Source organism: Podarcis bocagei (assembly GCF_964188305.1).
Source record: "Podarcis bocagei genome assembly, chromosome: 16".
NCBI classification, from domain to species: Eukaryota; Metazoa; Chordata; class Lepidosauria; order Squamata; family Lacertidae; genus Podarcis; species Podarcis bocagei.
The window spans coordinates 3269660-3296807 of record NC_138142.1 but is presented as its reverse complement, the minus strand read 5'-3'; the positions used below and the strand labels follow the sequence as shown (position 1 = coordinate 3296807).

The following is a 27148-nucleotide window of genomic DNA, read 5'->3' as shown; positions in this document are numbered from 1 at the left end:
CCTGACAAAGCATTGTGAGTTGGAAACTGCCTTGTATTGATTAAGACCTTTGGTCCATCTCACTCAGCACTGTCTACTCTGACTGGCAGCAGCTCTCCAGGGTTACAGTGAGGGGGCTCTCTCCCAGCCCTACCACTGACATTCTGCATGCACAGTGGCTGCTCCAGCACTGAGCTGTGGCTCTTTCCCCTCTTGGAAGAATCGGTCATTTCAGAAAAAAGCTGCAAAAAACCTAGCTCACTCTCCTGACAGCATCTCCCCTTTCACTCTTTCCCATTAATTGTTCTCCGCAACAGCTGCTCGCAGCTCAGGGCAGTTTTATGAAAATCTGTCTCCCCTCCACCCCCTCCCCATCTCTGCACATATTGTGTAATTATACCAGTAATCCTAAAACTCCAAGGTACACTTACTGTTAACCAGGAATAAACATCAAATTGCGGGGAAAGGGAATAATTTCTGCCAAAACATCGTTGTGAGGAATGAAGCCACTGCTTTCCCACCCCACCCCCACCCCCAGGAAAATGCAATCCTTCGCATTTCCAGCTGTGAGACTTTTGGGCAGCAAGGAAAGAGGAGGCTTCTGCCCGAGAGTATGAAGAGCTGGGTGGCTAAGCTGTGGCTCTCAGTTTGCTGCCAGGCTCTGTCTCTCATCAGTCTCAGAGGACAGCCACCTGTCAGTAAGCACAGCCAAACGACAAGAGTGATGCGAGTTGTGGTCCAACAACATCTACTGCTATTACATAACTCTGCTGCTCTAAAGCTTACACTGGTGGCTCAGACACTACCAGGCCAGGTTCTTCTGTTAATTGACAATGCCCGTAACAACTTGGGTCCAGGGTACCTTTAGGGCTGCCTGATGACTGAGATCTTTGGGGCAGCCACTGTTAGTGGTCCCCATGGCTTGGATGCACAGAACAGATCCACCAGGAGCTGTGTGTTGACTATTGTGGGCCCAATTTTGTGGAACTTGAGGTCAGGCAGGCACCCTACTTGCTGAATCTTTTTTACTATTATAGTTCTAACAGGCATCTTAAATGAATTCTGATTTTATAGTTTTAACTCATTTTTAGTTTCATTGTACTGAGTTTCTCTACACCGCTTAAAGGCAATTGTCATTAAGCAGCATATAAATTGTCAAAACAAAGCACTGGGAAAGGCAGAAGTTAAACCACTGCCAGCCAGAATACCAACTGCTGATGGTTGGCCTTGTGGTCAAGTCGTAATAATGTAAGAACAGCTGTACTGCATCCGACCCAAGTGGCATCTAATCAAATTGTGACCAGCTAGAACAGGGGTGGGCAACATTAAAGCAGAATGAAATGGTGGAGTTCCACAAGAACTGTGTTCACAGGTTAGGGCCAAACCAGTTGTAATGCTAAATAAAGCTTTGGACTTAACTCTTTCCTCCCCTGTTGCGGCCCTGACTAAAACTGCCCCCCTGCAGCTGGTATTTGCATTAAGAATAAAGTTCCCATTAGCCTCAGCCTTTAAAAAATGGCCTCACTCACACCAGTGGGGAGCTCCTGTGCCATTCCTGCTTTCCCAGGATCTCTTGTCCCATTTTGCAAAAGCTACACTGGGAGTTTCCTAAGCTTGTGTTTCATAGAATAAGAGAATTGGAGTTGGAAGGTAGAATCATAGAAACACAGAATCTTAAAGTTGGAAGGGACTAGAGGGTCATCTAGTCCAACCCCCTGCAGTGAAGGAATCTCAGCTAAAGCACCCATGACAGATGGCCAGCCAACCTCTGCTTAAAACCCTCCAAGAAAGGAGAGTCCACCACCTTCCGAGTGTGTCCATTCCACTGTTGGCTCTTACCACCAGCAAGCTCTTCCTGTCCTACACAAAAGATCCTTGAGTCCCAGAATAAGGCTTTTAACTGCCCCCCCAACCCGCCTCCGCAAGTATGTACCCCAGGGACAGCCCAAGGACAAGATCAGGCCAATTATTTTTAGCATCCATACAGAGCTGGAGGGATTCACACGCTTCAGGTTCTGCATCCTCTCCTCGAATCTCTGCAGTTGGCATCTTTCTCTGAAACCAGAGGAAGGGGAAGCTGGATGCCAAGTCTCACATACTCTCATGTGGAGATGGCACACAAGTCGCTAGTGCCAAACCACACTTGATGTCTGAGCTTTACACAGTGTATGGGGGAGAGCTGCTGCTGCTGCAAAACACGACTGCATAAAGGAGGCGAGAGAAGAAGAGGGGAGCAGAGAGGAAGATGAAACTGGATGCAAAGGATGAGACTGGGTGCTCCAAGGAAGAAACAACTGCCATTAACACACACACACCAAATCAAAGCAGGAGCAGGAGCAGGAGCAGGAGCACCATCCATCAGGCTTAGCAGCCCATCCAGAAGGCCTTTTGCAGAAGGTCCCAGGTTCAATCCTCAGCATCTCCAGGTAGGGCTGGAACCCTATCCCAAACTGCCACTCTCCAGATGTTGTTGGATTCCAACATCCATCAACCACAGCCAGCATGTGCAATGGTCAGGGATCATAGGAGATGGAATTAAAAACATATGGAGCGCACCAAGTCAGAGACAGCTGGTGTACATAATGCTGAGCTAGATCCTAATGGGCCAACGGTCATATGCGGGATAAGGCTGCTTCTTGTGTTCACTCAAACCCCTTGCATTGTAATATGCTTCCTTCTTCATTAGATTTTTATTCCAGTGTCTTATAACAAATTCAAAACACCACACAAAATGAGTATGCCATTTTTGCAAAAGAAATATTCAAAAACAACAGCAAAAGCAACTTGAAAACAAAAGACACACAACAATATCTCCTTCACCTGGGAGTGAAATTTCCATTTCAGCCAGTTTCCTAAATGGAAGAATAGAGGTGGCCATGCATTAATCCTTGCGCATGGCATTCCAAATGCACTACTTCTCCTAGTCAGCACCAGTCACACCTCAAACGGTTGTGGCGCTCTCAGTGCAACCTCCTCTGGCATTAATGCAGCTTTCCCCAACTGCCTAATGTCACTAGACTCCAACACCCATCATCCATGACTGCTAGACATTCTGGCTGGAGCTGTTGCAATCTGGAGTCCAACAACATCCAAAGGGTGTTAAACCAACCAAAGGGGAGGCAGGGGAGGCCACCTCCCAAAAGAGAAAGGCAAAATTCATTAAGAAATTTTAGGAAAGTGATTTCATATGGGGGCTTCCCCAGACAACTTATTTATTGCGCATTTATCCTGAGTTGCATGCACAAAGTTTACACAGAGGTTAGACTATGTCCTGACTTTACTGAGTGTTTGTTCTGAGTTGTTTGTAGGGAGGTTATATAGCAATGAACATTCATTCCATTTGCTTCCACAGTGGTTATATGCCTTCCCACTAATAAATCATTCAGCCCACACTTTACAGTACACTTCACCAACACCTTTCTAACCACAAAAAGTTTACTTTAAAAAAAAGCAACCATGAGATTGGTTTCACCACGGCAACAGAGCAATTAATCCACTTTAATTGCACAAGCCTACTTTTCCTGTATGCGCTTGTATCCTTCCACAAAATAGTGACAGACTGGACACAGCCTGTTTGAGAAGCAATCCGTTCAGTAGCAGGCTCTATTGGCTCTCATGGCCAGCTTTAAAACAAAATTAATCTGGATAAGTATAACTAAGAGGGCAGCAGTTACAGATAGGTAGCCGTGTTGGTCTGCCATAGTCAAAATAAAAAAATTCCTTCCAGTAGCACCTTAAAGACCAACTAAGTTAGTTCTTGGTATGAGCTTTCGTGTGCATGCACACGAAAGCTCATACCAAGAACTAACTTAGTTGGTCTTTAAGGTGCTACTGGAAGGAATTATTTTTTTATTAAGAGGGCAGCAGTCTCCTTAAAGAATTAGTCAGGCAGGTTTGAAATATATTAATCGACCAAACCTACACTTTAATAATAATAATTCAACACAGAACATGATGCGCTCTTTATTTTTCCAAAGCTGTGCACAGGTGAGAGAAGATATGCCTATTTTAATAGGGCACCTGCCACCCACAATCTTTCTAGGGGCTCATCCACACTTCCTTTTGTGGCACAGGCACAGGTCCACATTTTAAAGCTCTGTGTCTCTGTGTCTTGTTTTTTGTCTTGTTTTGCCCAGGAAAACCCACATTTCACCACTGGATTGGAGCAAATGGCAATCTGCAGAAAAAGACACATTTTGCTCATTAAATAAGGTTGCTGAAATAAAGAAAACATGGGATAACAAGGAGTGGGCATTGGTGTGAAAGAAGTGTGACTTCAGGGTTGTCTCCAATGCTAAACTTACTTAAAGTAGGGCCATTGAAATAATGAACATGACTAAAACTTATGTTTAAAAAAAGGTCTCAAAGCAGTTTACAAAAAGAATAGAACAATAATACCAGTGAAAACTCTTAAAAACAGCTATATAAAATATTAACAAAATAATCAAAATCAAGGGTAAGTCAAAAGCAGATTAAAACACATGCCAACATTATACATATCTAGGTAGGTTTGTCTAAACAAAAAATGTTTTTAGCAATGAAGGCCCCTGCCTGATGTCAATAAGCAGGGAGTTCCAAAGTGTGGGCGCTGCCACACTAAAAGACTGAAATTTTTCAAATGCGCAACGAGTATCGTATGGCACCTGCGGCAGTGCCAGTTCTGCAGACTGAAGCGGATGAGAGGCTATGCATGGGGTAAGGCGATCTCACAGGTAATATGACCCCAAGTTGTTGAGGGCTTTCTATGGTAAGAGTAACACCTTGAACTTAGCCCAGTAGCAAAACAGTAACCAGTGCAGGTCTCTGAGCACAGATGTTCTGTGCTGATAGGGTCTCCCTCCTGTCAGCACTTGTGCTGCAGCATTTTCTGCACTCACTGCAGCTTCTGGATCAAGCGCAAGGGAAGCCCCACGCTGCAGGAATCCAGTCTTGAAGTACCCAGTGCATGAATTACTGAGCCAAGCTTTCCTGATCCAGGAATGGTCACAGCTGATCTTGAGTTTCTAGTAAAAAAGAATAAAACAGATATATCCCACTTTATATCCTGAGAGGTTCTCAAAGCAGCTTGCAAAAGGTTCTCATAATAAAAATCACATTCAAGTCCAGTATTTGGAACTGGTATCAGGAAAAGAAGCACTGGGGCATTTTTTTGCCCTCATCCTTAGTCTTCCCTGTTCAGGGGCACCCAAAACATGTTGGCACCTGAGGCGAACCACAAAATGGCACATGCACACTCCTTCCAAGGAAGAAGGGATGAGTGGAGATATACGTCTGAACGAAGGGCTAATACAGATTTGCACTGGGAGGTGGGAGGAGGCCAGCAGCACCTCCCAGAGGCAGCTGTGGGGGTGGCATTGTGGGGGGTGCTAGAGGGGCAGCGGACAAGCATTCCTTGGAGGCCAGATCTGCTGCTGTTGTGGATTCTGCCACCTAAGGCAGTCACCCCCCCTTGCCTCATGAGGGGGGGCCTCTGATGCTGCTCTTCAGCCTCCACCTGCGAAGCCACAGAGGCCACTGGTGTCTTTGGAGGAAGGGAGGGCAGCTGAGTCGCCCAGCCCAGGATGCAGACAAGTTTGAGACTCCAACTTCGCCAGTCGCCATGGTTTAATGGCGAGGGGTGATGGCAGTTCAACAACACCCAGAGGGCACCGGGTTAGGGAAAGCTGTTCTAGAGAGCTGGGGGGGGGGGTGGAGAAGCAAGGAAAAAGCTATTCTGAGCCTAGTGCATTTCCTTTAATCTCATTTATGAGAAGAAATTGGGTGGGGGGACACCCCAGTGCCCTTTTCAGCACTCTTATCAGAGAAAGGAAATGAGATTTCTAAAGCTCACATTTAGAGAGAAGGCAGGGGGAAGGGAGGAAAGTGAATTTCCACTTGAGACACACTTCAGCCAACAGCTTTTGTAATGGAAATGTCGCTCTCTGGGAATGCTCAGATTTCAGATGGGGCTTTTGGGGGAGGGGGGAGCTGAAACTCCTTGCTCAGCCCTTTGAATGCTAGCTCCCAGGTGACCATCTGGGAGGAGCAGAGGGAGAGAAAGAGATTTGCCAGACCATTACTCAGCACCATTGGGGGGTGCCTATGCTGGGGAACAGGCCTGGATTGACAGCTTCGTGAATGGAGGTCGCTTTTATTCAATCAGTTCCGCAAACGAGATTGGCCTCCCAAGGGTGCCCCCATCCTTCCACAGCTGGGCCCGTCAAGGACCCAATTACATTATGAACTCGGCTTCAAGGGAACCAGTGCTGGGGGGGGGGGGATCACATCCCCTCCACAGCCAGCGCTAGGGTGGGGACTGAAAGGAGGAAGAGCAAATAAGAAAAGAGTCATGCACTCTTTACATAAATAAGGGCTTGTAGTAGGACTGCCATGCTATATTTACTTCTCTCTATCTTACTCAAGCCCCCCAAATAGCACTGACCCAAATTATTGCAAGTGTTTATATCGCTTAGGCTCATTGGCAGTGCACATGCCTGGTATGCAAAGCCCCCCGCCCCCCCCATTCAATCTCTGGCATCTCCAGGCATCTTCAGCAGCAGGTGCTGCTGCCAGTTCAAGAGGACATAAGAAAGAGCCGCCATGGGCCCCTTAGCTTCACCAGGACCTGGCATGGCTTGGCAGCTCAACATGGAGGAGGAGGAAGGAGATGAAGCAGAGTTGGGGGGGGGTGAAGGCTGGCATCCAGTAATGGAAGATGGAAGTTCTCCTCTTTTGAGTATCAAAAGAGAGGGAACTGCCACTCTCTCCACCATCCCACCTGGAAAGGGGGCTGGCATCCACTCAGACGGAACATTCCCTTAAAGCAAGGAAGACTCCCGAGGGAGCTCGCTGTGGGGGGGGGCACCACAACTGCTGGGACATCTTCATTGCTCCTGCTCAGCTCCAAATCTCTTGCCTGACTTGTATTCTTTGGAATCACAACTTCTGGACCCTGAATTAAGATCCCTTTTGCACTCACAAGCCTACTGCACAAGGGGGAAATGGAAATTCATTGCTCTACACACTTTTGCCTCTGACCCCACCCAGCACAGGCATGTGGGCCCCAGAAGGGAACGTGGCCCTCAAAATCAGAAAACCTTCCTCAACCCTGGCCTCTCCAATGCTTGTGTAAAAACTGTACAAAGCTAAAGCTTCCAGGTTGGCAACTTAAGAGAGAGTATAATTTTGTATCTCCTTGCCTTCTGGCATTTCAGCCGCCTTATTATCATGCCTTAAGGATGCACTGAATGAGATGCTGAAGCCATCATCCTGTTGGTGTAGTTCAGCAAAGCTTCTCATCAGAAGGAGAAGAGGGGAAGAGAAAGGGAGAGACAACATTTCTTCCAATTACAGAGGTGGAATCCATGAAGTTAAGGGATTCACTTTCACCCAGAGCAGACAGGGTGAGGTGTCACCTTGTAATATTGATGGAACAGAACGGAAAGGTCTAATTATGTAAATGATGAGCTGGGCTTGCTAAGAAGAAGCAGCCAGCCTTAACGAGGAAGGGGGGTCTCTTGCCACAGTTACAGCTTGAAAGGTAATTTAAACAGTGGCTATAAGCGTCAATCAAAAAGGCAAGGAGCAGAAAGAGGCAGAAGATCACTTCTAAAAGCTGCATCCGAGTAGCGGGCAGACACAGCACAGCACCAGGTGAATAAATTCCCAGGATTCTGCTGTCTTTGGCATCTCTCTATAAAATACACAGTTGACAGCCGATGGGAAACAGAACAAGAAAGCCCAGCCTCTCAGACTCATAAGATCAGAAGCCTTCAACCTTTTCAAACTCAAAATATATATGCCTTTTTCCTTTGTGGCCCCCGCTATAATGTCCCTAACCTCTTCTCACAAACAACAGCACACTTGAAAATTGAAGATCAGTATGTTGTATGAATCACTTTCAATTGTAAAATCAATGCATGGCATAACTTGTAAATCAATATCAGAATTATAGGGGGAAAGGTAGGGCATTAAAAAGAGTCCTGCTGGATCAGCTTGAAAGCCTGTCTTGCCCAGCATTCTGGACTAATAGATGCTTCAAGAAGCCAACCAGTAGGTCGCTGTTGCTCCCTAGCTATTGACAGATATACTGCCTTTGGGAATGTGGGTTCCATTTAGCCATCGTGACTAATATCCACTGATAGTCATACAAATTAGATGGTAAAGCCACCTAACCTAGGTCAGTGTGAACTATTGCATCTTGTGGCAATGAGTTCCATAAGTTAACAGATGTTGTGTGGCCTGCGGAAACATCCCAAGGGCCAGGGGGAGGCCTGGGCCTGAGCTTCCCTAACACTGTGTAACAAAACAGAAACAGAGGGCCACCAGTGGGAAAAACCACCTGTGGAAAAAATAAAGCAAACATTTCTCCACTGAAAATAAAATGCTTGGGATCTGCTCCCTGAAGGGATAGTATAGATAAGCACAGGCCACTTTTTAATCTCCTCACTCACACTACAATATCACACTGTTCAGGCCTGCACTACTTCATTTTAGCCACCTTGGTTGTTTTGTTTTGTTTTGTTTTGTTTTGTTTTGTTTTGTTTTGTTTTGTTTTGTTTTGTTTTGTTGTTGAAGCAAGATGTGGAATCTGTGAAGTTACAGAGACAAGGTAACGTCTCTGAAGCATGTGTCGCTTTGCCTCAGTGCTGGGCTAACTGCATCCCGGTCCGAATGGCAGGAACCATGCAGTTAGCAGCATCGCCAAAGGCCAGCCCCTCCTGCCTCACGGCCTTCTCCTCAGGAAGCAACCATGATCTCTTTGCAGAGGAGAATGGGGAACAGCTCTCCACCTGCCCCAGTGCACAAAGCTACTGTTGTCAAGGGAATGTCCGCTTGGTATTTTCACTGCTTTCCCCCCAAATGTAAGCATTCAGAATGAAAATAACAATACAGTGGTGCCCCGCAAGTCAAATGCCTCGCAAGACGGAAAACTCGCTAGACGAAATAGTTTTCCGTTTTGGAGGTGCTTCGCAAAAGGAATTTCCTATGGGCTTGCTTCGCAAGACGACAATGTCTTGCGAGTTCCTGCTGGTTTTTTTCCCTTTCCCCCCTCTTTTTCTAAGCCGCTAAGCCACTTATCAGCTGATCCGATCAGCAGATAAGCCGCTAAAAGCCGCTAATAGCGCTAATCCGCTAATACTTCAATGGGCTTGCTTCGCAAGACGGAAAAACTGCTAGACGAAGAGAATCACAGAACGGATTCTTTTCGTCTTGCAAGGCACCACTGTATTGTGTCTGAGAGGAGGAGAAATAAATCACAGGCTTAAGTTGGCTCCCTTTAATCCTATGATATCACACTGTTTCTTTCACCCACAAGCCTGTGGCCATCTTTTTATTTGTTCGTTTGCTGTTAATGTGGATGTACTTCATTAGTACATCCACATTAGTACAACTGTTGCATTCAAAAAAGAGTAAGGGGGAAAAAATCTTTTCATATACTTCCCATCCACGCCTTCCATGGTTTCCTCCCTATTCCCAACCTATCCACGTCTTCCTGTTCTTCTAAATTTTCCTCTCTCCTTCTCTTTATCTCATGTTATAACTTGCACTGCTGAATTATAATCACCCTGCTAGGTTGATTGTCTTACTATAATAATTTTTCATATACAACACACAATCCTCTTTAAGTTTTTTTCCATCTCTGTTTCTATTAGTCCTACCCACTAGTTCCGCATATTCCAGCAGTTTATGATGCCACTCTTCTTTTGCTGGAATCACGTCTGTTCTCCACTTTTGTGCAAGTAAAATCTGTGCGGCCATGGTTGCATATATCAATAGACTCACTTGTTTTGGAGGGACTTCTGTCGTTATTATACCCAGAAGATAAGCTTCTGGGTTTTTAGGAAAGGAGCTTTTAAACATTTTTTCCCCAGTTTGCTATGGATTAATTCCCAGTAATCTTTAATAACCCTACAAGACCACCACACATGATAGAATGTTCCTACACTCTCTCTACGTTTATCACTCTCTGCTTTGAACATCTTTGCCAATTTGTTGGGAGTTAAATACCACCTATGAATCATCTTAAGATAGTTTTCTTTTAAAGTGTAACAGGCAGTAAACTTCAAGTTGTTTTTCCAAAATTGTTTCCATAAGCTTAGGTCAATATTATGTCCCACATCCCTAGCCCAGCTGATCATGGATGACTTAAGAAACTCTTCCTTCGTTTCCCACTCTAATAATAAATTATAACCATTAAAAAGTTTTTACCTTCAATCCTAATATCTCCTTTTCAAATTGTGATTGTTTGTCTGCAAAACCATATTTTTGCCTGCCTTAAACAGAGCATTAAGTTGATAATAGTTTAGCCAGTCTGTTACATACTCTTTAATTTCTTCTTCTTCTTTTCATTTTTGGTCCCCCCCCCTTTAAGATCTCTGTATGTACCCCACTCAACAACAGTGGCTATCTCACAGGTTTCTTTCTCTCCGTATCTCACAGTGGTGACTTTTTCCTTAAGAGTTTCTTTTTAAAAAATGATGGAAAATGTGTTGCTGCCTCTGCAAACTCCTCCATTTCTTCCCAACCTGGTAGTGATGGGACATATTTGGGAGAAGGAAAGGCTAAGGAATGAACCCAGAGTGGAGTCCGTAAGACAGTTGGATGACGCCTTGTATGCCTCCTTCTGGCAACTCCTGCAGCCAAGCTGGTGTCAAACAAACATCTTGCTCTGCTTTCCTCTGGACCATGTCAGTGAGGCCAAGGCGGGGATCTTGACGTCTAGGAAGCCCAGGACCTCCATACACACCAGGTCCCAGAAAGGTTTCTTGGTGCTGCTGGAGCAGCAAGAACAACATGGCTTGACTTCCCCCACAGAGGCATACTCCATTGTCTCACAAGACAGACAGATGCCAACAGGTGGTGATGGTTAAGGAGCTGGCAGCTGTGGCGTTCGCACACACATTTTCTGTCTCTGTTCAAAGAGCTACAACCCCCCTCACCACCACCAGCACCAGAGCTAGATCACTCAGTTAGATATGAGGCCCTTGCCAAGTGGGAGGCCTGCTAAAGTCTAACGCAGGATTCGGCCATGACCCAGACCCACTGAGTGTGAGTGTGGACAGTGTGGGAGGACAGAGCCCATGCCTGCTTAATCCCTGCAACATACAAGAGCCCCAGATTCCCATAGGAGAAGGAGAAGGAAGGTGGGGGGGGGGAGGAATAGCCATTTCTCAGCTGCCTGATTTTGCAAAAATCCCTCATTAGCACAGCTCCACACACCGGCCAGGCAAAGCAGACATACTGCTCAGTAAGACCCTATCCACACTATAGTTTAAAGCAGCAGCATGCCATTTTAAATGGTCAAGGCTTTTACCCACCCAAAGACTCCTGGGAAATGTAGTAGTTTGCTAAGAGTGCTGAGAGCTGTCAGTAGCCCGCTATTCCCCTTACAGGGCTACAATTCCCAGAGTTCCTTGGGAAGCGGGACTGGCCATTAAACCATTTGTAGCTCTGTGAAGAGAATAGGGGGTCTCCTAGTGACTCTCATCACCCTTAACAAACCACACTTGTCAGGATCCTTGGGAGAAGCCATGACTAATTAAAGTGGCATAATAAGGCTTCAAATGTATAGTGCAGATGGGGCTTAAGGTGTTCCCTTACACCTCTGGAATGACTATGAAGAATTCTGTGGGCTAAATTCTGCCAGTAAAGAAGTTTTCTATGTCCTTCCCAGATGCCCTCCCAAACAAGATTTTTTGTGTTGTCATTTTCGCCACCCACAATGGTCTGATTCTGTATAAGGCAGCTTCCTATGCTCCTATGTTCCCCCCAGTCACGTCCACTCCCCAGACTATGCTTATTTCCTCAGGCCACGATCTCTCACTCGCTCTGCTCCACCATCCACTCAAATGATTTTGCCTGGTTGGAATCTGTTCTTGAACTGGGATATTGCCCAGGGAGTGAGAATGCCCAAGCTTTGCACCAAGCCAGAAGACAAAGCAGCTTAATCTACAGAGAAGGAGTCACCAACTAGGCCTTCTCTAGTTCTCACGAAATACCCTTGCTGAAATTAGGCTGTTGGCTGCTGCAGCCAACAGAACATAATGTGATGGGTGTGGGGGGTTGTTTGTGATGTGTGTATGGTACCCACAACAAGCTTCTCCAGTTTTCAAATTTGCCCATAGGCCCAAAAAGGTTGAAGATGATGCATAAATTATTCACAGCAAAATCTGTGGTCTAAATCTAAATTAGACTGCTTTAAGTTAAGAAAGCCTTAGAGAAAAACCAGGAGTGGAGCTGGGATAGAAGATTAAGTTCTCATTTCTGGCACTGATCAGAGGCACCTTCTTTCTTAACTACGCATGCATGCACACCCACACACCCCACTACTTTGCATCTGGCTCCAGCTGGTGTACCTCCAGGTCGCAGTGAAAGACCAAGTAGATCATACAAGGCCAAAAGTCCACCCCACAGGGGCACATAAATATATTACAACTCACTCGGAGAACGATTATAGCCCACTCAGACCGCCATAGAAAAACAAAATTGGCAATTGAGGTTTGTGCCAAGCATTTGCAGTTCAGAGCATGCTTTTCCAAAGCCAAAACTGCAGCGAAATTCAAGGCCTCCGCAACTGAGCATCCAACACTCAGTCTGAAAGGGACACACAACAGCCTATAGTCCAATGTGCAGGGGCAGGACTATCACTGCCTGCAGCCAAATCGTTTATTCAAATCCACATGCAATACCCTGCCCCTTAAGAAACCCTCCCCCCTTCTTTTATAGCCCTGGGAGCTCCTTGCCTTCTGTGCTTCTACACACTCCTTCCCAGCTTCTTCCCCATCATCCTTTCCCTCAGTCACCTCCACCTATTTTTTCTCTCTCAACTCAACCGACTTGTATCCCACTTATTCTGAAAAGAGCTCAGGGCAGTGTGCATAAGGCTAGCCCATGTTGTTGTTATTGTTGCTATTATTATTTAAATCTGAAGATCCTGAGGCACTTCACTACAGAAAAATACAAAATTAGAATACAAAATACTAATAAAAGCAAAACAGAAACAAAATCTTCACAAAAACTCTGTAAGGTGGATTCACACTGAGAGGCAATAGCTGATCAGTGAGTGAATGTCTCAGCTGACAGAAGGAAAGGAGCCTCTATCCACTGCACCACACCACCGCTTTCCATTCCCCAGATTCCTGCTTCCCAACCCACTACTCTGCTCTCTCGTCTTCCTGCCACCCTTTGTCCTTCAGTTCACTTACACCAGCAGCCCTCCTGTTTATCCAGCTTCCAAAAACCTTGGCTTTTCCTGCAGACAATATTGCAGACAAATCCATTACGGTTGCAAATCCTTCCATTTGGCAAAGCAGAATTTTGTGGGGTCTGCAAGGTGTTCGGTGCATTCTGGGGTGCCTGTCAGGCCCTTATGCTGCAAAGCGTTCAGCCAGCGGGCCCACGTAAGGTGAAGACAACGCCAACATTTTAGTTCCTCTGAACCAGCCTCTAAGACCAGCAGAGGTGAGAGTTCTAAAAATCCATTTGCTGGCTGCATATTGCAAACAGCTAGAATATTGCAGACCACACAGTTAGTTTTCAAGTTGCCCATTGTATTTCTCCCAGCCGCCACCTCCTCCTCCTCCTTTTCCTCATCGCAAAACCAACATGTACTGTACTGCGTGTGCCTGGCTCCTTGGCTTACCTTGGAGAGATCCTCCGTCCCTCCCTGCTGACTGAGCAGAGGTGAATGTCTCAGCAAAGGCTCTTGCAGCAGCTCCAGCCGGGGCCGTTTCGTCTCAATGAACTCAATTTCCGACTGTTTGCTCAGGTCAGAGAGGTAGGAATGTGACTCAGCTCGGGCGTGCAACTCCTGCGACCTGATGGGGAGGCAAAAAGAAAGGATCCGTTACAGGGCCACAAGGCAGCCTTAGTCCTGGGATGCAGAGTAACACCTGCAGTCCAGAGAAAGCAAAGGAAAGGGGCACAGGAATTCTGACTGCTGTGACAGGTAGTGCTGGGTCCTGGCCTAGAAGCCTTGGTGAAGGACAGTTTCCTGCAGCTTTTCCACTAGCCAGAAAAGGGAACTGTGAGCAGTTCAGGCTGAGACGTCCTCACACCCTCCCAGAATCCTCTCAGTCCTAAGGATCACACGAGTGCACACAGCCGATCCTATGGCACTGCCTGCTATTAATAGATTCATTGATTGAATTTGTATACTGCCTCCCTATAAAGACTCCTAGATCTGCTGCTCTTCCTCAGTAAGCAAACCCTGCTAAGAAGAAACACGCTCACACACCACACTATAATCTCTCTTGCACCACCCCACAAGGCTGAATATCTGCCATTTTGCCTCTGGGCTTTCTGTTGTTGCTTCAGGTGCTTGACAGTCTTGCTTTCTTTCCTTTTTGAGAACATTTTATTAAATTTTTCAAAAGTAACAACAAAAGCATCATCAACAGATTTTAAAACCATAATTTTATTTGACTTCCCTCACCGCCCCTTCTTGGTTTCATTGTTTGATTCTCATTCACGAACGTCGTTAAAAGCTTGACAGTCTTTCAACCTGAGTGCCTGACACACTATTTATCACTATGCTGAATCTTTCCCATTTGCTAAGCCCTCTGTTGTATTCCTAGCAAGCATCTTCAAAACAGCTCCTTGAGGCAGGCCTGACATATATCCCTAAGGCAGAAGGCAACTTGAATCCATTCCTCCCAAGTCTGCACAGCATACCATTTCCCTCAGCTTGAAGTCTCAGCCTCCCTTGGCCATTGCAGAGCTTTCCCAGGGAAAGAAGTCCCACCTGGATTCCCTTTCGTAATCACGATCTGGATCAGGTGTCACCCCCTGCCAGGCCCTGCTCTTGCACAGTTGTGGGCCATGGAAAAAAGTCACTGTGGTCGGGAAGCTTTCACTGGTGCCAGAAAATATCAGCTGATCCTCTCTCACCCAGTGGGTGCAAGGTCCTAGTCTCCCTGGAGCTTCCCTCCTTTAGTCAGTGGGTATGCACAAGCTGAACCCCACCCCCAAACCACCCTCAAGCATCCAGTTGCCCTCAAGAGCCGTTGTAGGGTGGAAACTGGGAACCTGTGGCCCTCCAGATACTGCTGGGTGATTGTAAACCACTTGAGGATGCCTTGTGGCTTGTGAGAAACAATTGAGAAATAATCATACTAGCCATACTTAGCTGTTGCCCTTGTTATGTTGCTGGGGCTGCTGGGAGTCCAACAGCATCAGGATGCATGGGGCTGATTTGCAGGTTCGATCCCAATATGGGACAGCTGCATATTCATTCCCACACTGAGGGTATTGCACTAAAACTAGATGATCCTCAGGGTCCCTTCCAACTCTACCATTCTATGAGTCTACGACCAAAAGGTGACGACAGGAGATGAAGAGGAGAAACCCCTTTGCAAACCTATTTGGCTGCATCTTAAATCTGGTAAACCTATTGTGGCATCCCATCTGGCATTAGCATTGCAAGTGCTACCTGCTCGTCTCCCCAACCCCAACCCACCACCATCTTCCCAACCCCTCAATCAAGAGGATTAATTGCTTTCAATAAGAATCGCAATTAAGCTTTCCCCTCTCAACACACTCCGCACGTCTGCTTCAGAGGGCTGCAAGCAAACGTAGGCTTATTAACGTGCACAGAATGTATCGTTTTTGACAAAAGGACCATACTTCTCGTTACCATGGGACAAATGCTTCAAAACCTTAATTGCCAGGAAGGGGAAAAGAAAAAGGATAAAGAAAACAGAATTAAAAGCGGGTGAGGAACCCTTAACAACAACCAGCTCCAAGGAAGAATGACTCACAAACCTACCCAAACCTCCTTTGAAAACAAACTGCCTTGCCTTTACTACTATGGGGGGAGGCAAAAATGCACAGGGCAAATTTACATGTACAGCCATTTGTTACAGCTTCCATTTCTTTCCTCAAGACGGAAGTCTAATGATTAATCTTCCCCGCTCCCCTCAGAAAAGCACTACACATAATGAACTCTCTATCCATATATTGAATTTTTCTGACGTGACTATGCAGATACAACTGCACCCACCTACCCACCCTGGGTATTCAGGTAGCGTGAAAGATGGTGGAATGAGTGGGGCAAAGAAGGCATGAACTGGAATAACGGCAACGTTCTGCTTGAGGGCAGAATTTCGGGGCCCCACTCAGGTGAATGATCAGGATGTGCCCCCTCCAAACAAATCAGGGCTGGCTTACGTCACTTCCTTCAAAAGGTGGTAAAGGTAAAGGGACCCTGACCATTAGGTCCAGTCGTGGCCGACTCTGGGGTAGCGGCGCTCATCTCGCTTTATTGGCCAAGGGAGCCAGAGTACAGCTTCCGGGTCATGTGGCCAGAATGACTAAGCTGCTTCTGGAGAACCAGAGCAGTGCACGGAAACGCCGTTTACCTTCCCACCGGAGCGGTACCTATTTATCTACTTGCACTTTGAGGTGCTTTCGAACTGCTAGGTTGGCAGGAGTAGGGACCGAGCAACGGGAGCTCACCCCATCGCGGGGATTCAAACCGCCGACCTTCTGATCGGCAAGACCTAGGCTCTGTGGTTTAACCCACAGCTCCACCCACATCCCTCAAAAGGTGGAAATGCCACCTAAATAAGACCTCCCCATAAGACGTGTGTGGGGACCCTCAGGCTCCCTGTAGCTGGTCCTTGGGACTCTCCCCAGATGCACACCCTCCCTGTTTGCCTTTGGGCTCCTGAGCTGTGATAATGCCTCTTGCTTAGAATTGCAGAGTTGGGAGGGACCACACAGGCCATCTATTTCAACCCCCTGTAATGCAGGAATATTTTGCCCAAGGTGGGGCTCGAACCCACAACCCTGAGATTAAAAGTATTATGCTCTACCAACTGAGCTGTCTCAAGCTCATCTCAGCGGAGGACAGAGAGGGGTGCATGAGCATATAAGGAAACTAGCCAAGTGTACAAATATAAAATTTACAGATGTGGCCCCTGGCTCCACCTGCTGCTGGAAGGTTGTCCAGAAGGGCATGCAGCTGTCTGGCTGAAAAAAACATTCCTGCAGGACCATGCAGTCCACAGTCCAAGACTGTTGTGCCACACCACTGAACAAGGCGAGGCTAGGGCTGAGGGTGGTTAAGCCTGAATCTAGGCCAGGTCGTGCGGGAGAGGGGGAGTGTGGGGTCCGCCAACCGAGGTCAGTTCCCGGAGTTAGAAGATGGAGCCTGAATTTCAGGGGGCTGGACTAGATGACCCTCAAGGTCCCTTCCAACTCTAAAATTCTATGGTTCTATGAAATGCTGAAAGCAGAGAATACTGTTCTGTTGGCAACAAAAATATTCAGTGCCTGGGGAGGTAATGGTGGTGGTGAGAATGTGCTAAGCTGGTTGCACAGTGTTGAGTGAGGGGGGAGAGTGATCTATTCACCTAAGACAGTGGTTCTCAAACTTTGTTCTCTGGGCCACACGAAATATTTCATTGAAAAGAAATACATTGGAAAACACCACTAGGGTTGTCCTCAGTATCACTTGATGCTCTTGCTCACATTTTGAAAATATATCTATCCATATTCTACAAATTATTTTTTTAAAAATATATATTATACTACACTGAAATGTTCCTGTGTTTCCTTGATTGCCCTTGAATCTTCCCACCACACTGGCCATCCTCTTCTGCCACACCAGTGTGTGCACTACCACTGACTGAAGATATATCCCCCCACTAAAAAAGGCAACGGGTGAGTCTTGTCCTTGCTTTTCTGGCAATTGGCCTGTTTTGAAATCTGCTGGCCGGGTAAGAGAGAAAGTATTTATATCAGATCTGGCCAATCAAGAGATTTTGTTCTGAGAGGAACAGGGAACATGGTCTTCTCAGTGGTGGCCACGTAACTGCAAAGATTTATTTTGAGTGAGCCCAGGCAAGCCCCATCCTCCAAATATTTAAACAAGCCTCAAAGACCTATCATTTAGCCTTTGTGGGCAAATTTAGGAGTTGGGCTGTAGGTGCTATCCTGATTATTAATGTTATGCTAGGTTACTGTTACTGTATTGTTAGTACCAAATGTGAATATTGCTTGAATGAACTCAATGTTTTGCTATTATGTTGTATTGTGCACTGGTGGATATAAAGTTCATAAACTGCATTGGGAGGTATGGTTTTATTTCTTTGTGTTTTTAGCATGAAAAGCAGTCTTTATAAAACAAATGTTGCTTGCCTATTAAGAGGGTTCCATACCCCTTTGGGCCTGCAGTGGGTTGTGAGGCCTATGGAAAAATAGTCCTGGGTAGCTGCGTGACTCCAGCCTGCAACCTGAACTTTCCGTGTTCAAGCTCCAAAGTCTCCGAGCCCACTTGCTTCCAATCTCCTTCGGTGGCCTTCAGCAAGCCTCCCGCTTTCTACCAGAGGCCCTCCATCTGCCATATGGGGCTAATAATACTGCAAACATACAGATAATGATACTTGCAGAAGGGCTGCCAGCTGAGATAAATATATGTGAAGTGTTTCCTGCTGGTTTTCTACACGGCAGTGAAAGAAAAGCATAAAAAGCCAGGGATGGCCCTCCAGATGCTGTTAAGACTCCCCCCCCCATATAAACCCCAGCCTGCGAGGTCAATAGTCAGGGATCGCAGGAGTTGGAATCCATCAACATTCAGAGGGCCACCAGATTTACATATTGTTTCTACAGCTAGGTGAACTACAAGAAAACGCCACCTGAAGCAAAATGAGCAGGCAGAGGCAGGCTGGAGGACTGCAGGTGTGGCTCAAAGTGTACAACAGGTGTTTTTGAATGCCAACCCATCATCAGTCCTGCTGGCCAGCATGTCCCAATGCATCAGGGATGGTAGAAGCTACAGTCCAGCAAGTCTAGAGGGCCACAGGTTCTCCATCTAAAATGGAAAACATGCCAAAACCCACATTCACATTTTGAGCTGGAGGACCAGCACCAACTTGTTTTGACTCAGCAGGCACACCAAGCTTTCTCCAGCCCACCTTCCGATGGTGATGTTCCCTGGGCACTCCCTTTCTTAAAAGGGGGCACTACCCTTTTGTAGCGTAAGGCTTACACCTGAACACTGAAGACCATTCTGCTGTGATCTACTCCAACTTTTAAGGGGAAATATATGCAATTCTAGTCCTTTTGCTACATTAATATATTTACTTATATGCTTTCTTACCCACCCTCCACTGTGAGGTCCCAGAAGAGGCCACTGCAATCATGCTTCCAATTGTAAAACCGTTTGTATACAATTGTAAAAATACAATGCAAAACCATTTCAAACAAAAGCAGCAAGGCACAAATTAAGCAAAAACAGAAATACCTTAACTGTCAAAGGCTGGGGTAAAGATCTGCATCTTCAGAATACGGCAAAAACTATGCACCAAAGGTGCTTGATGCACCTCTCTGGGGAAGGAGCTCCACAACTTGGGGGTTGCCACAGAGAAAGCTCTATCCCAGACAGCCATTCCTGACACTTCTGAAGGTGGAAGTATTACCAAGAAAAAACCCTCCACTGATCTTAGCACTCAAGAGGGTCTCTGTGGGGATGGAAGCAGCTTTTCAGACATTTGGGGCCTAGGCACCAACGTGAGCACCTTGCATTGGGCCTGCAAATCTTGATGTTTCGAGGGCACACTTCAAATATTCCTGGGCAACACTACACCATTTCTGAACGGTTCAGGGACAGCCTAGGATGTTAGAAATATGCCTTGGGGCGGTGATCAGACAAAGAAAAGAAGCAAGATTGCCAGCACATTCCTCTGCAAGTATTTGTGGTACAACGTGTACGAAAAGGAGATCTTAAAATAACTTTTCAAAGCTCATTTGTCCCAGCTGGCGGGGCCCACGGCACACACGCTGCAGGGGAAACCTTCCAGAAAATGGCCCACAAACAATAGAAGAGGTGTGGCAAGGCATAGCTTAGTGGGAAAGCGCTGTCTAGGTGTTGCAAGGTTAAATGCCTCACAACTCCAGATAAAGGTGCCTCAGGGACAACTTGCACGGCTCCACAAGCAAAATATGGCACAGATCTTCAAGGACTGTACCAATCTAACTGCAGGCGAGAGACTGTGTGCTTGAATACTACTACCAGATTTGGAAGGCATTGGTGCTGGGTGCAGGCAGTCTGGCCCCTGGTTAACAGCTTCAGGGACACACAGAAGGCATGGAGGCAGGATCACTTTTCAGCCTGAGAGTCTGAACAATAAAATCCCTTCAGAGCAGGATTGGAGCAAAAGTGGAAGCAGCCAACACCCACCCACTCCCCTAAAAAAACAAACCAGTGATGTGCTTGCAGGATGTGATCCTTAGAAACTAGAGTCATAGAAAGCTGCCTTACTATGGCAAAAAGGCTAGTATTGAGGCACAGTAAAGATAAATCTATGGCCCCCTTTAGTCAATGGATTGAACATATGACAGCACTCGCAATGTATGAACAACTTGCTTACAGATGTAGCCTTTCTACGGAAAAATATAACAATATTTGGAAAGCTTTTATAAAAAATATAATAGGTTATAAATAACCATATATGTATTTGGATGATAACATTATATACCTGTCAGATGCTGCTGGTGGTTGCTCGCAAGTAACCAGGCAGGACTCCAAACCTGTCTTTTACAGGTTTTTATTGTGAAAACTATTTACAGTGCAGATCTCCAAAGTTCATGTCCGTCTTAGTCACTTGCAGAATCCGGGAGTGGCCCCTTCCAGCTTCTCCCCCAGCATAAGAACTTCGACACCCCAAGTCTCCTCCTCCCCTCCTTGCGTTTCACCCCTCTGCGCAAGCTGGGCGACGGAAGAGGCGTGCGTCCCTCCTGGCCAGCCGGGCTAGGTGAGGCACTGGGGCTCTCCGCAGCATCCTCAAGCCCCTTCCCCTCTTCTCCACCGGAGGGGTGGCTTTCCCCACCACTGGAAGAGGAACTGCTCCTCAGGATTTCTGGAGGCTCTCTGTATCCCAACGCCCCCCTGCCTCCCTCCCCTGTTCCGATGCCAGTTCTCTGACAATACCTGTAAACTAAACAAGCATATATGGAATCCAAGTTGTTTGCATGTATAGTATATAATATACCTTTAATTTCATTTTCTTCTGTATTTACTTTTTATTTCTACTGAATTTTGTTTAATTAAAATATTATCAATTAAAAAATTAAAGAAAAAAATAGAAAGCTGACTTATATCAGATTGTTATTCCATCTAGTTCTGTATTGTCAACACTGGCTGACAATAATTCTCTAAGGTTTCCAGAAGGGAATCTTTTCTAAATCCACCTGGAGATGTTGAAGGCTGACCTGGGATCTGTATCTCCTCTACCACTGAGCAACTGCCCTTCCTCCTAGAAGGAGCCTGATCTGAAGGCCAAAGAACATGCAAGCAGATGTGGAACCTGACAAACAGGGAGGGAGGAGGCAGGCAGCAAGACAGACAACAGAGATTCTGGAATATAAAAATAACTCAGAACAAGCCCCAAAGCTGGCCGTTACATGGGCAATGCCTTGGCTCTGAGCTCAGGAAGAAGCAGCCGAATATCCGCTAGGCATGCACATGTGACGTCATGTTGGGCCTGTGGGGACAACATTCTTCCACTACTCTGCAGCGTGAAGTGGCCCACCAGCAGACAGACTGGGAGAGCCTCTCCGATTTGAGTCTCCTTCGACCACGGGGCAGGGAACCCAAGGGCAGAGTTTTCTTCTAAGCAACCTGCCGATGGTGGGCAAGGCCAGAGGCAGAAGTCGGCTGAGCAAATCATGCGACTTTTAACTTGGGACATTGGGCCAGTTTCGGCTCATGCCCATCTCTATCATCCACCCAGGCAATGAAGGGGCAAAGCAGGGCCAGTGAGGGTTCTGGCTCAGCAGACCTAAGGAGGGGCCAGAGGGCTGAAGAAAAAGGCTTGGAGAGGCTGGAGGGTTTGCCATACCTGCCTATTGCCAAACAGAACTTGGATAATTGATTTCACCCCCTTTTTTGCCTTCACAAAGCCTTTGGAACATGCAACGGGTGGTATTTAGAGGGCATTGTGAGCTTCAGAACCTCAAGGGATCATAACTGCGAAACACGTTGTTATGTAGATCGCTGTGAAAGCTTCACTTACTGCAGAGCATGACAAACTTGTCGGGAGTGATTTTGTAGTGTTCAGGAGAAATGTTGGGAGAGGTCTTGGAGCACAAATAGTGGCCTTTGCTGTCAAAAAACAGACAGCGCAGCCCAAGGTGAGGGGAAGGAGTGAGGGAAGTTCCACACCAGGAACAAGGAGGAAAGAAAGACTGACATCCAGATCTGCTGCCTTGAGGATCTTGCTGCCTCAGGTGGTTGCCTCACCTTGCCTCATGGGTGGGCCGGCTCTGCTGAAGCCTGGGTCGGGGAACCTTTCTCAGCCCAGGAGCCACATTCTCTTCTGGAAAAACTTCCAGGGGCAACATGCCAGTGGAGGAGGAGCAACAAGAAACCTTTGTGCAGGAGGCTGGCTGCTACACACAAACACTCTCTCTAGCCTCCATTCCAGCCAAGCCAAGTACTCATGGAGGATGCGAAGGAAGCCCAGCAAGAGGAGTAACCTGGAGAGAGGGAGTGTGGCTTTGGGGGGGGAGCCTTGAGGGCCAGATAAAGATACTTGAAGGCTAACTTTTGGCCCCCAGGCCTGAGGTTGCTCACCCCTGCCACGGCCCCAGCCGCTGTTCATGTGGCACATGGGGTTCATTTCTGGAGCTGCTGAGCAGCCCACCAGCTATCAATCAAAAAGCTCCTCTCCCTCCCTCCCTCAGTTGCTCAGCAGAAGGAAATGCGCTGTTGTGCTGGTGATGAGGAGAAGACCAAGGACTGCGAGTAAGCTGCTTTGAAAAACAGGAGTGTCTTACGAGAACTGACAGGCAGGCGAGGAAGCTGGGTGTGGATGAAAATAAAAGAAAACCGGGGCTCCAGCAGATTTCCGGTTAACAGCCATTTCTGGAGGGAGGTTATTGTGGTGGCACCTTCCACAGTACTCTGGTCAAGCACTCAACTAAGATGCCACACAAAGGGAAGGAAAAACTAACACTCAGGGCCTCAGACAGCAGATGGGCAGTGAGTCGGTAATAATCCCCCCCCCCCACCATCCATTCCTCTCCGAATGTTCTCCCACCTCAACCTACTGCTCCCATCAAACATTGTAGGACTGCAACGCCGATCAGCGCCAGCCAGCATGGGCAACCGTCACAGCTGATGGGAGTTGTATTCACCAAAAAACATCTGGGGGCAGCAGGCTAGGCAAGCTTGTTCTTCTTCAGGGGTGGGGAACCTTTTTCAGCTGGTGGGCCACATTCCTTTCTCAGCAGCCTTCTGAGGGCCACATGACAGTGCCCGGGCCAAAGACAAGCAGAGGAGCAGATATATTTTACGTTTCTACAGCAGGCTTGTTCCTACTGGCACCCCTCTCTATCCTCCACCCAGGCACGCAAGTGGCGTTAGCCAGGTGAAACACACACAAGGAGGATTCAAATGCATGGCTGAGGGTCTGACAGAGGGTCCAGGGGGGCCATATTCAGACCCTAGGCCTGAGGTCTCCCACGCCTCTTCTACCTAACGCCAAGGGGTAGAGGATCGGCTGCAAACCAGCCTGGCACAGAGAGCCCTGGTCCATGCCAGGCTTGGCCTCCTGCCCTCAACCGTTTTTCCTCCTCCCCTCAGAGACACAGCAGCAGTCTGTGCTTGCTGTTTGCTTGAATCCTCTCCTCCAAATTCACAGGCCTCCCTTGTGCCTGCCGCTCCTACCCACCCCCTGCCAGCCCACAAGAGCCAGCTGCCTCAGCTGGAAGCTAAGCAATCGGAACCTGGGAACCCAGCCAAAGCTCTTACAGATGCGTCTAGCTTGAATCTGCGGGAGGGGGGACTCAGCTGCATGGACGGCTGCGCCTCCCCACTTCTTTGGCAAAGGAAGGGCGAGGGGGAAATGAGGGAACCGCTTCTGGTGCCAGAAAAAGCCCAAGGAATTTGCTGTGGCTAGCCCTCACCAGCACTGCAGCCTCCAGCCACCAATAAATCCAAGAAACACAAAGAGGGGGATCGTGGGGGTGTGGGAAAGGGCCTCAAGATGTCACCTAAGTCCACAACTGCTGCACCAAAGAAGGATTAATTAGGCTTGAGCCGCTCTTGACATATGTTTATGCAGGTCTATATTTAAAAACTTCCACTGATGGAGAAAGGAAGGAACTCCACGGCTTCTCTTTGGCAACCACTTCCAAGAAATATTGTGGATATTTTTCTGGCTATCATAGACCACAAAGCTGGGAAAGGCCACAATCAAATGATCTCACCAGGTAGATCCCATACTTGAAAGCATCCCTTGCCAACACTCATACAATTCTCCAGAAACCTCCAAAAGGAGGACATGCCTGGTTTCTGAGCTGGTTCCCATGTTCTGTGTACCCTTCAAGGTACTGGATGAACAGATCAGTTTATTTTTCTGTCCATTTTGGGTTTGTTCATTTTTGAGTCCATTTCGTGCCACTTCTGCATTAACCCTTGGATGGGGGTGGTTGTTTAAACACAAAAATTTGTATTTCAAGATTTTTGCAACCTTTCCCTACAGACCCACTTAGATTGGTGCACAAAGCACTCTGTGCATAGCACTACACACGCAACCGCTCCTTGCATTCCCCTTACCTTTCATTCCCTGGCTGGAACTCCGAGAGTAAGGAGGGCCTCCTCCGCTGCGGCTGCAAGATAGACCCAGGGGGAAGGTGAGAAGGGTAGTCCCTGGAATGGTGCTGATACTCCAAGAGTCCCACATCCTGAGCAAAAAGGGAGGGGGGAGAAAAGAGACAGGATTTGCAGAGGCTTTCACATAGGTTCCAGCTGCCTATTACACACTCTCAATCTTCCCCACAATAGGACTGTGTGCCCTCCACACTAAAAGCACACCCTCAAAAGATTCTGTAGCAAGGGAATATGCATTTTGTGACCCGCATACACTATGCAAGCTTACATCTAACAATTTCTATAATTTATTCTATTTGGGGTATTTTGCATCATTGTTTTGCCAGTCGTGGGGTGGGGCAGGGGTGAGCAAGAAGCTTTGAAGCAAACCAAAGCCCCTCTGGAAACCACAAAAAAAATATTTTTATTATGCCACCGCTCATTTTTGACAGGTATCACACATGAACTTTTCCAACTTACCTCTGCAGCCTCTAAAAACCAGAAACATGTTTGCTTTCACCCTTCTTTAACCAATAAAAGGAAGATTGGTGGGGGGAGATAATCTTATGATGTAAGAAAGAAACTGCTCCTGTTCCCTTATGGGGTACCCAAGAGCCCATATAGAGCAGTGTTTCCCAACCACTGTTCCGCGGCACACTAGTGTGCCGCGAGATGTTGCCTGGTGTGCCGCGAGATGTTGCCTGGAGGGAGGCGGGCGAGTCGGGCGGCGAGACGCGGGGCGGCGGCGGCGAGGAGAGGCCGCCCAGCGCGGGGCTCTCGCCGTCTGCCTGCCTGGCTGCCTGCGAGCTCGGCGGGCAGCGCCTCCGTCCGCAGCGCCCGCCTCGCGGCTCTCATTCCCTGCCAAAGCTCACCCAGCCAAGCCGCGCTCTCCTTCCTGCCTCGCTTTGCTGCCTCCTCCCCCCCCACCCCCAAAGCTTGGAGGTTCCCTGGCAAGGGGGAGGGGAAAAAATTGAAACTTAAACTTTCGTGCGTCCCTCCCGGCATGACGCTGCGCGCTGACGTCACGGGGCTGTAATGGTGGTGTGCCTCGAGATTTTTTTCATCAAACAAGTGTGCCTTTGCCCAAAAAAGGTTGGGAAACACTGATATAGAGTCCTTTTGTAGGTTCTCTATAGGTAGGAGAAAATAACAGAAACCAACTAGAGAATATTGAGAAGCAAAGCAGCTAGTAAGCCTGATCTTTATTAAAGCTGTTGCAACAGGGTCCTCTCTCACCACACGCAGGAGGGAGGAGGGACCCAGAACAAAGGTGTGCCCGCCCTTATAAAGACATTTTAAATTGCCCGCCCTGGAGTCCAAGACCACCCCCAGAAACATCATACCTACATCACAAAAGAGGCAGTCTACAACAGAAATCTGAATGCGTTGTTTATCTTATGTGTGGCAAGTTACCTGATTGCATTATCTGGCTTTTGGCCACTCTTTTGTTATTATAACTACTTAATTCCTGAATCTAGGTCACACCCTGTTCATATCTTGAATGTGCCCTTAAGACAGGATTTGTGAGGAAAGAGACAACGGGGAGGTTTCCCACTTTGACCTTGCAGAGAAATATTTGAGGTCAATTTGTTCAGGACCTTTTCTATGGGGTTTCAGACATGTGGTTTATATATAGTTATATATATATATATATATATATATATATATATATATATATATATATATATATGTCAGGGGTTTAGGTGCAGAGGCACGGGCAAGGGAGGAAACAGAGAGCGAAGGGGAGGAGACAGAGGAAAGGATGAGTGATGATGACGACCCGAGATCTCCCAGTCTTTCCAGTGAATCAGAGGATTCACAGAAAGGAGCACCAGTGGCCAGGGCAAGGGGGGAATCTAGAGAGGCACCCCAGGAAGATAGAGCCAGAGGAGACTCAGGGGGGAGCAGCTGGAAATCGGGACCAGCGTCACCGCCAGGAAGTAGGGAAGAGGAAAGGAGCCAGGAGGGAAGCGCTGGCAGCTCACCACAGGAGGGAGGGCAGGAGTCAGGAGTGGCCACACCTCCATCGGGGAGCGAAGAAACGGTTAAGAGGAAAGTGGAAGGTTGGGCGCGCGCGCCAAGTTCAAATGCAGAGGAAGGCGGCGCAGTGAGCAGCCCCGAAAGGGAACCAGGTCCTAAAGCCCGGCGCAAGGAGGCAGAAGGGTCTGGGTCAGCATCAGAAGAATCCCGGAAGGAAGAAGCCCCGGGGGGTAGAGGGACCCAGAGGAGGACAGTCAGGAGGAAAAGGTGGAGCAAGGCTAGGATATTAAGTTGGTGCGCACGGGGCGGAGACTCAGACGGAGCCTCGCCGATCTAGCTAGTAGACGTAGAGTTGCAGACAGCAGCGTGAGAATGGAGACTGTAATTCAATAAAGACTTTTACTTAATGACCGCTGGCTAGCGTGATCCTCTGTGAGCTAGGATCTTGAAGCAGCTCTGACAGTAGGCTCCGTCTCTACATTGTGGGCATCTGCAGCCTCGAGGAGGGGAGAGAAACAGGCGCCCACTAGCGAGCTCACGAACGGCAGGAGACATGACGGCTGAGCAGCAGATAGAGGACCTCAGAAAAGCAGTGGCACAACTGAACGCCGA

At 47.6% G+C, this 27148-nt stretch overlaps 1 protein-coding gene across 19 annotated transcripts in view; it reads right to left on the bottom strand.

Annotated features, from left to right (window-relative positions):
* NCOR2 (nuclear receptor corepressor 2) overlaps window positions 1-27148 on the bottom strand; it is a 389949-nt gene that overhangs the window by 240951 nt on the left and 121850 nt on the right. For all 19 annotated transcript variants that reach the window (XM_081174437.1, XM_081174422.1, XM_081174418.1 and 16 more), the window contains exons 3-4: window positions 24524-24651; window positions 13604-13778 (exon numbers count right to left, since the gene is read on the bottom strand). In XM_081174437.1, coding sequence (XP_081030563.1) covers window positions 13604-13778; window positions 24524-24651 — 303 coding nt within the window. The remainder of the gene's footprint in view (window positions 1-13603; window positions 13779-24523; window positions 24652-27148) is intronic.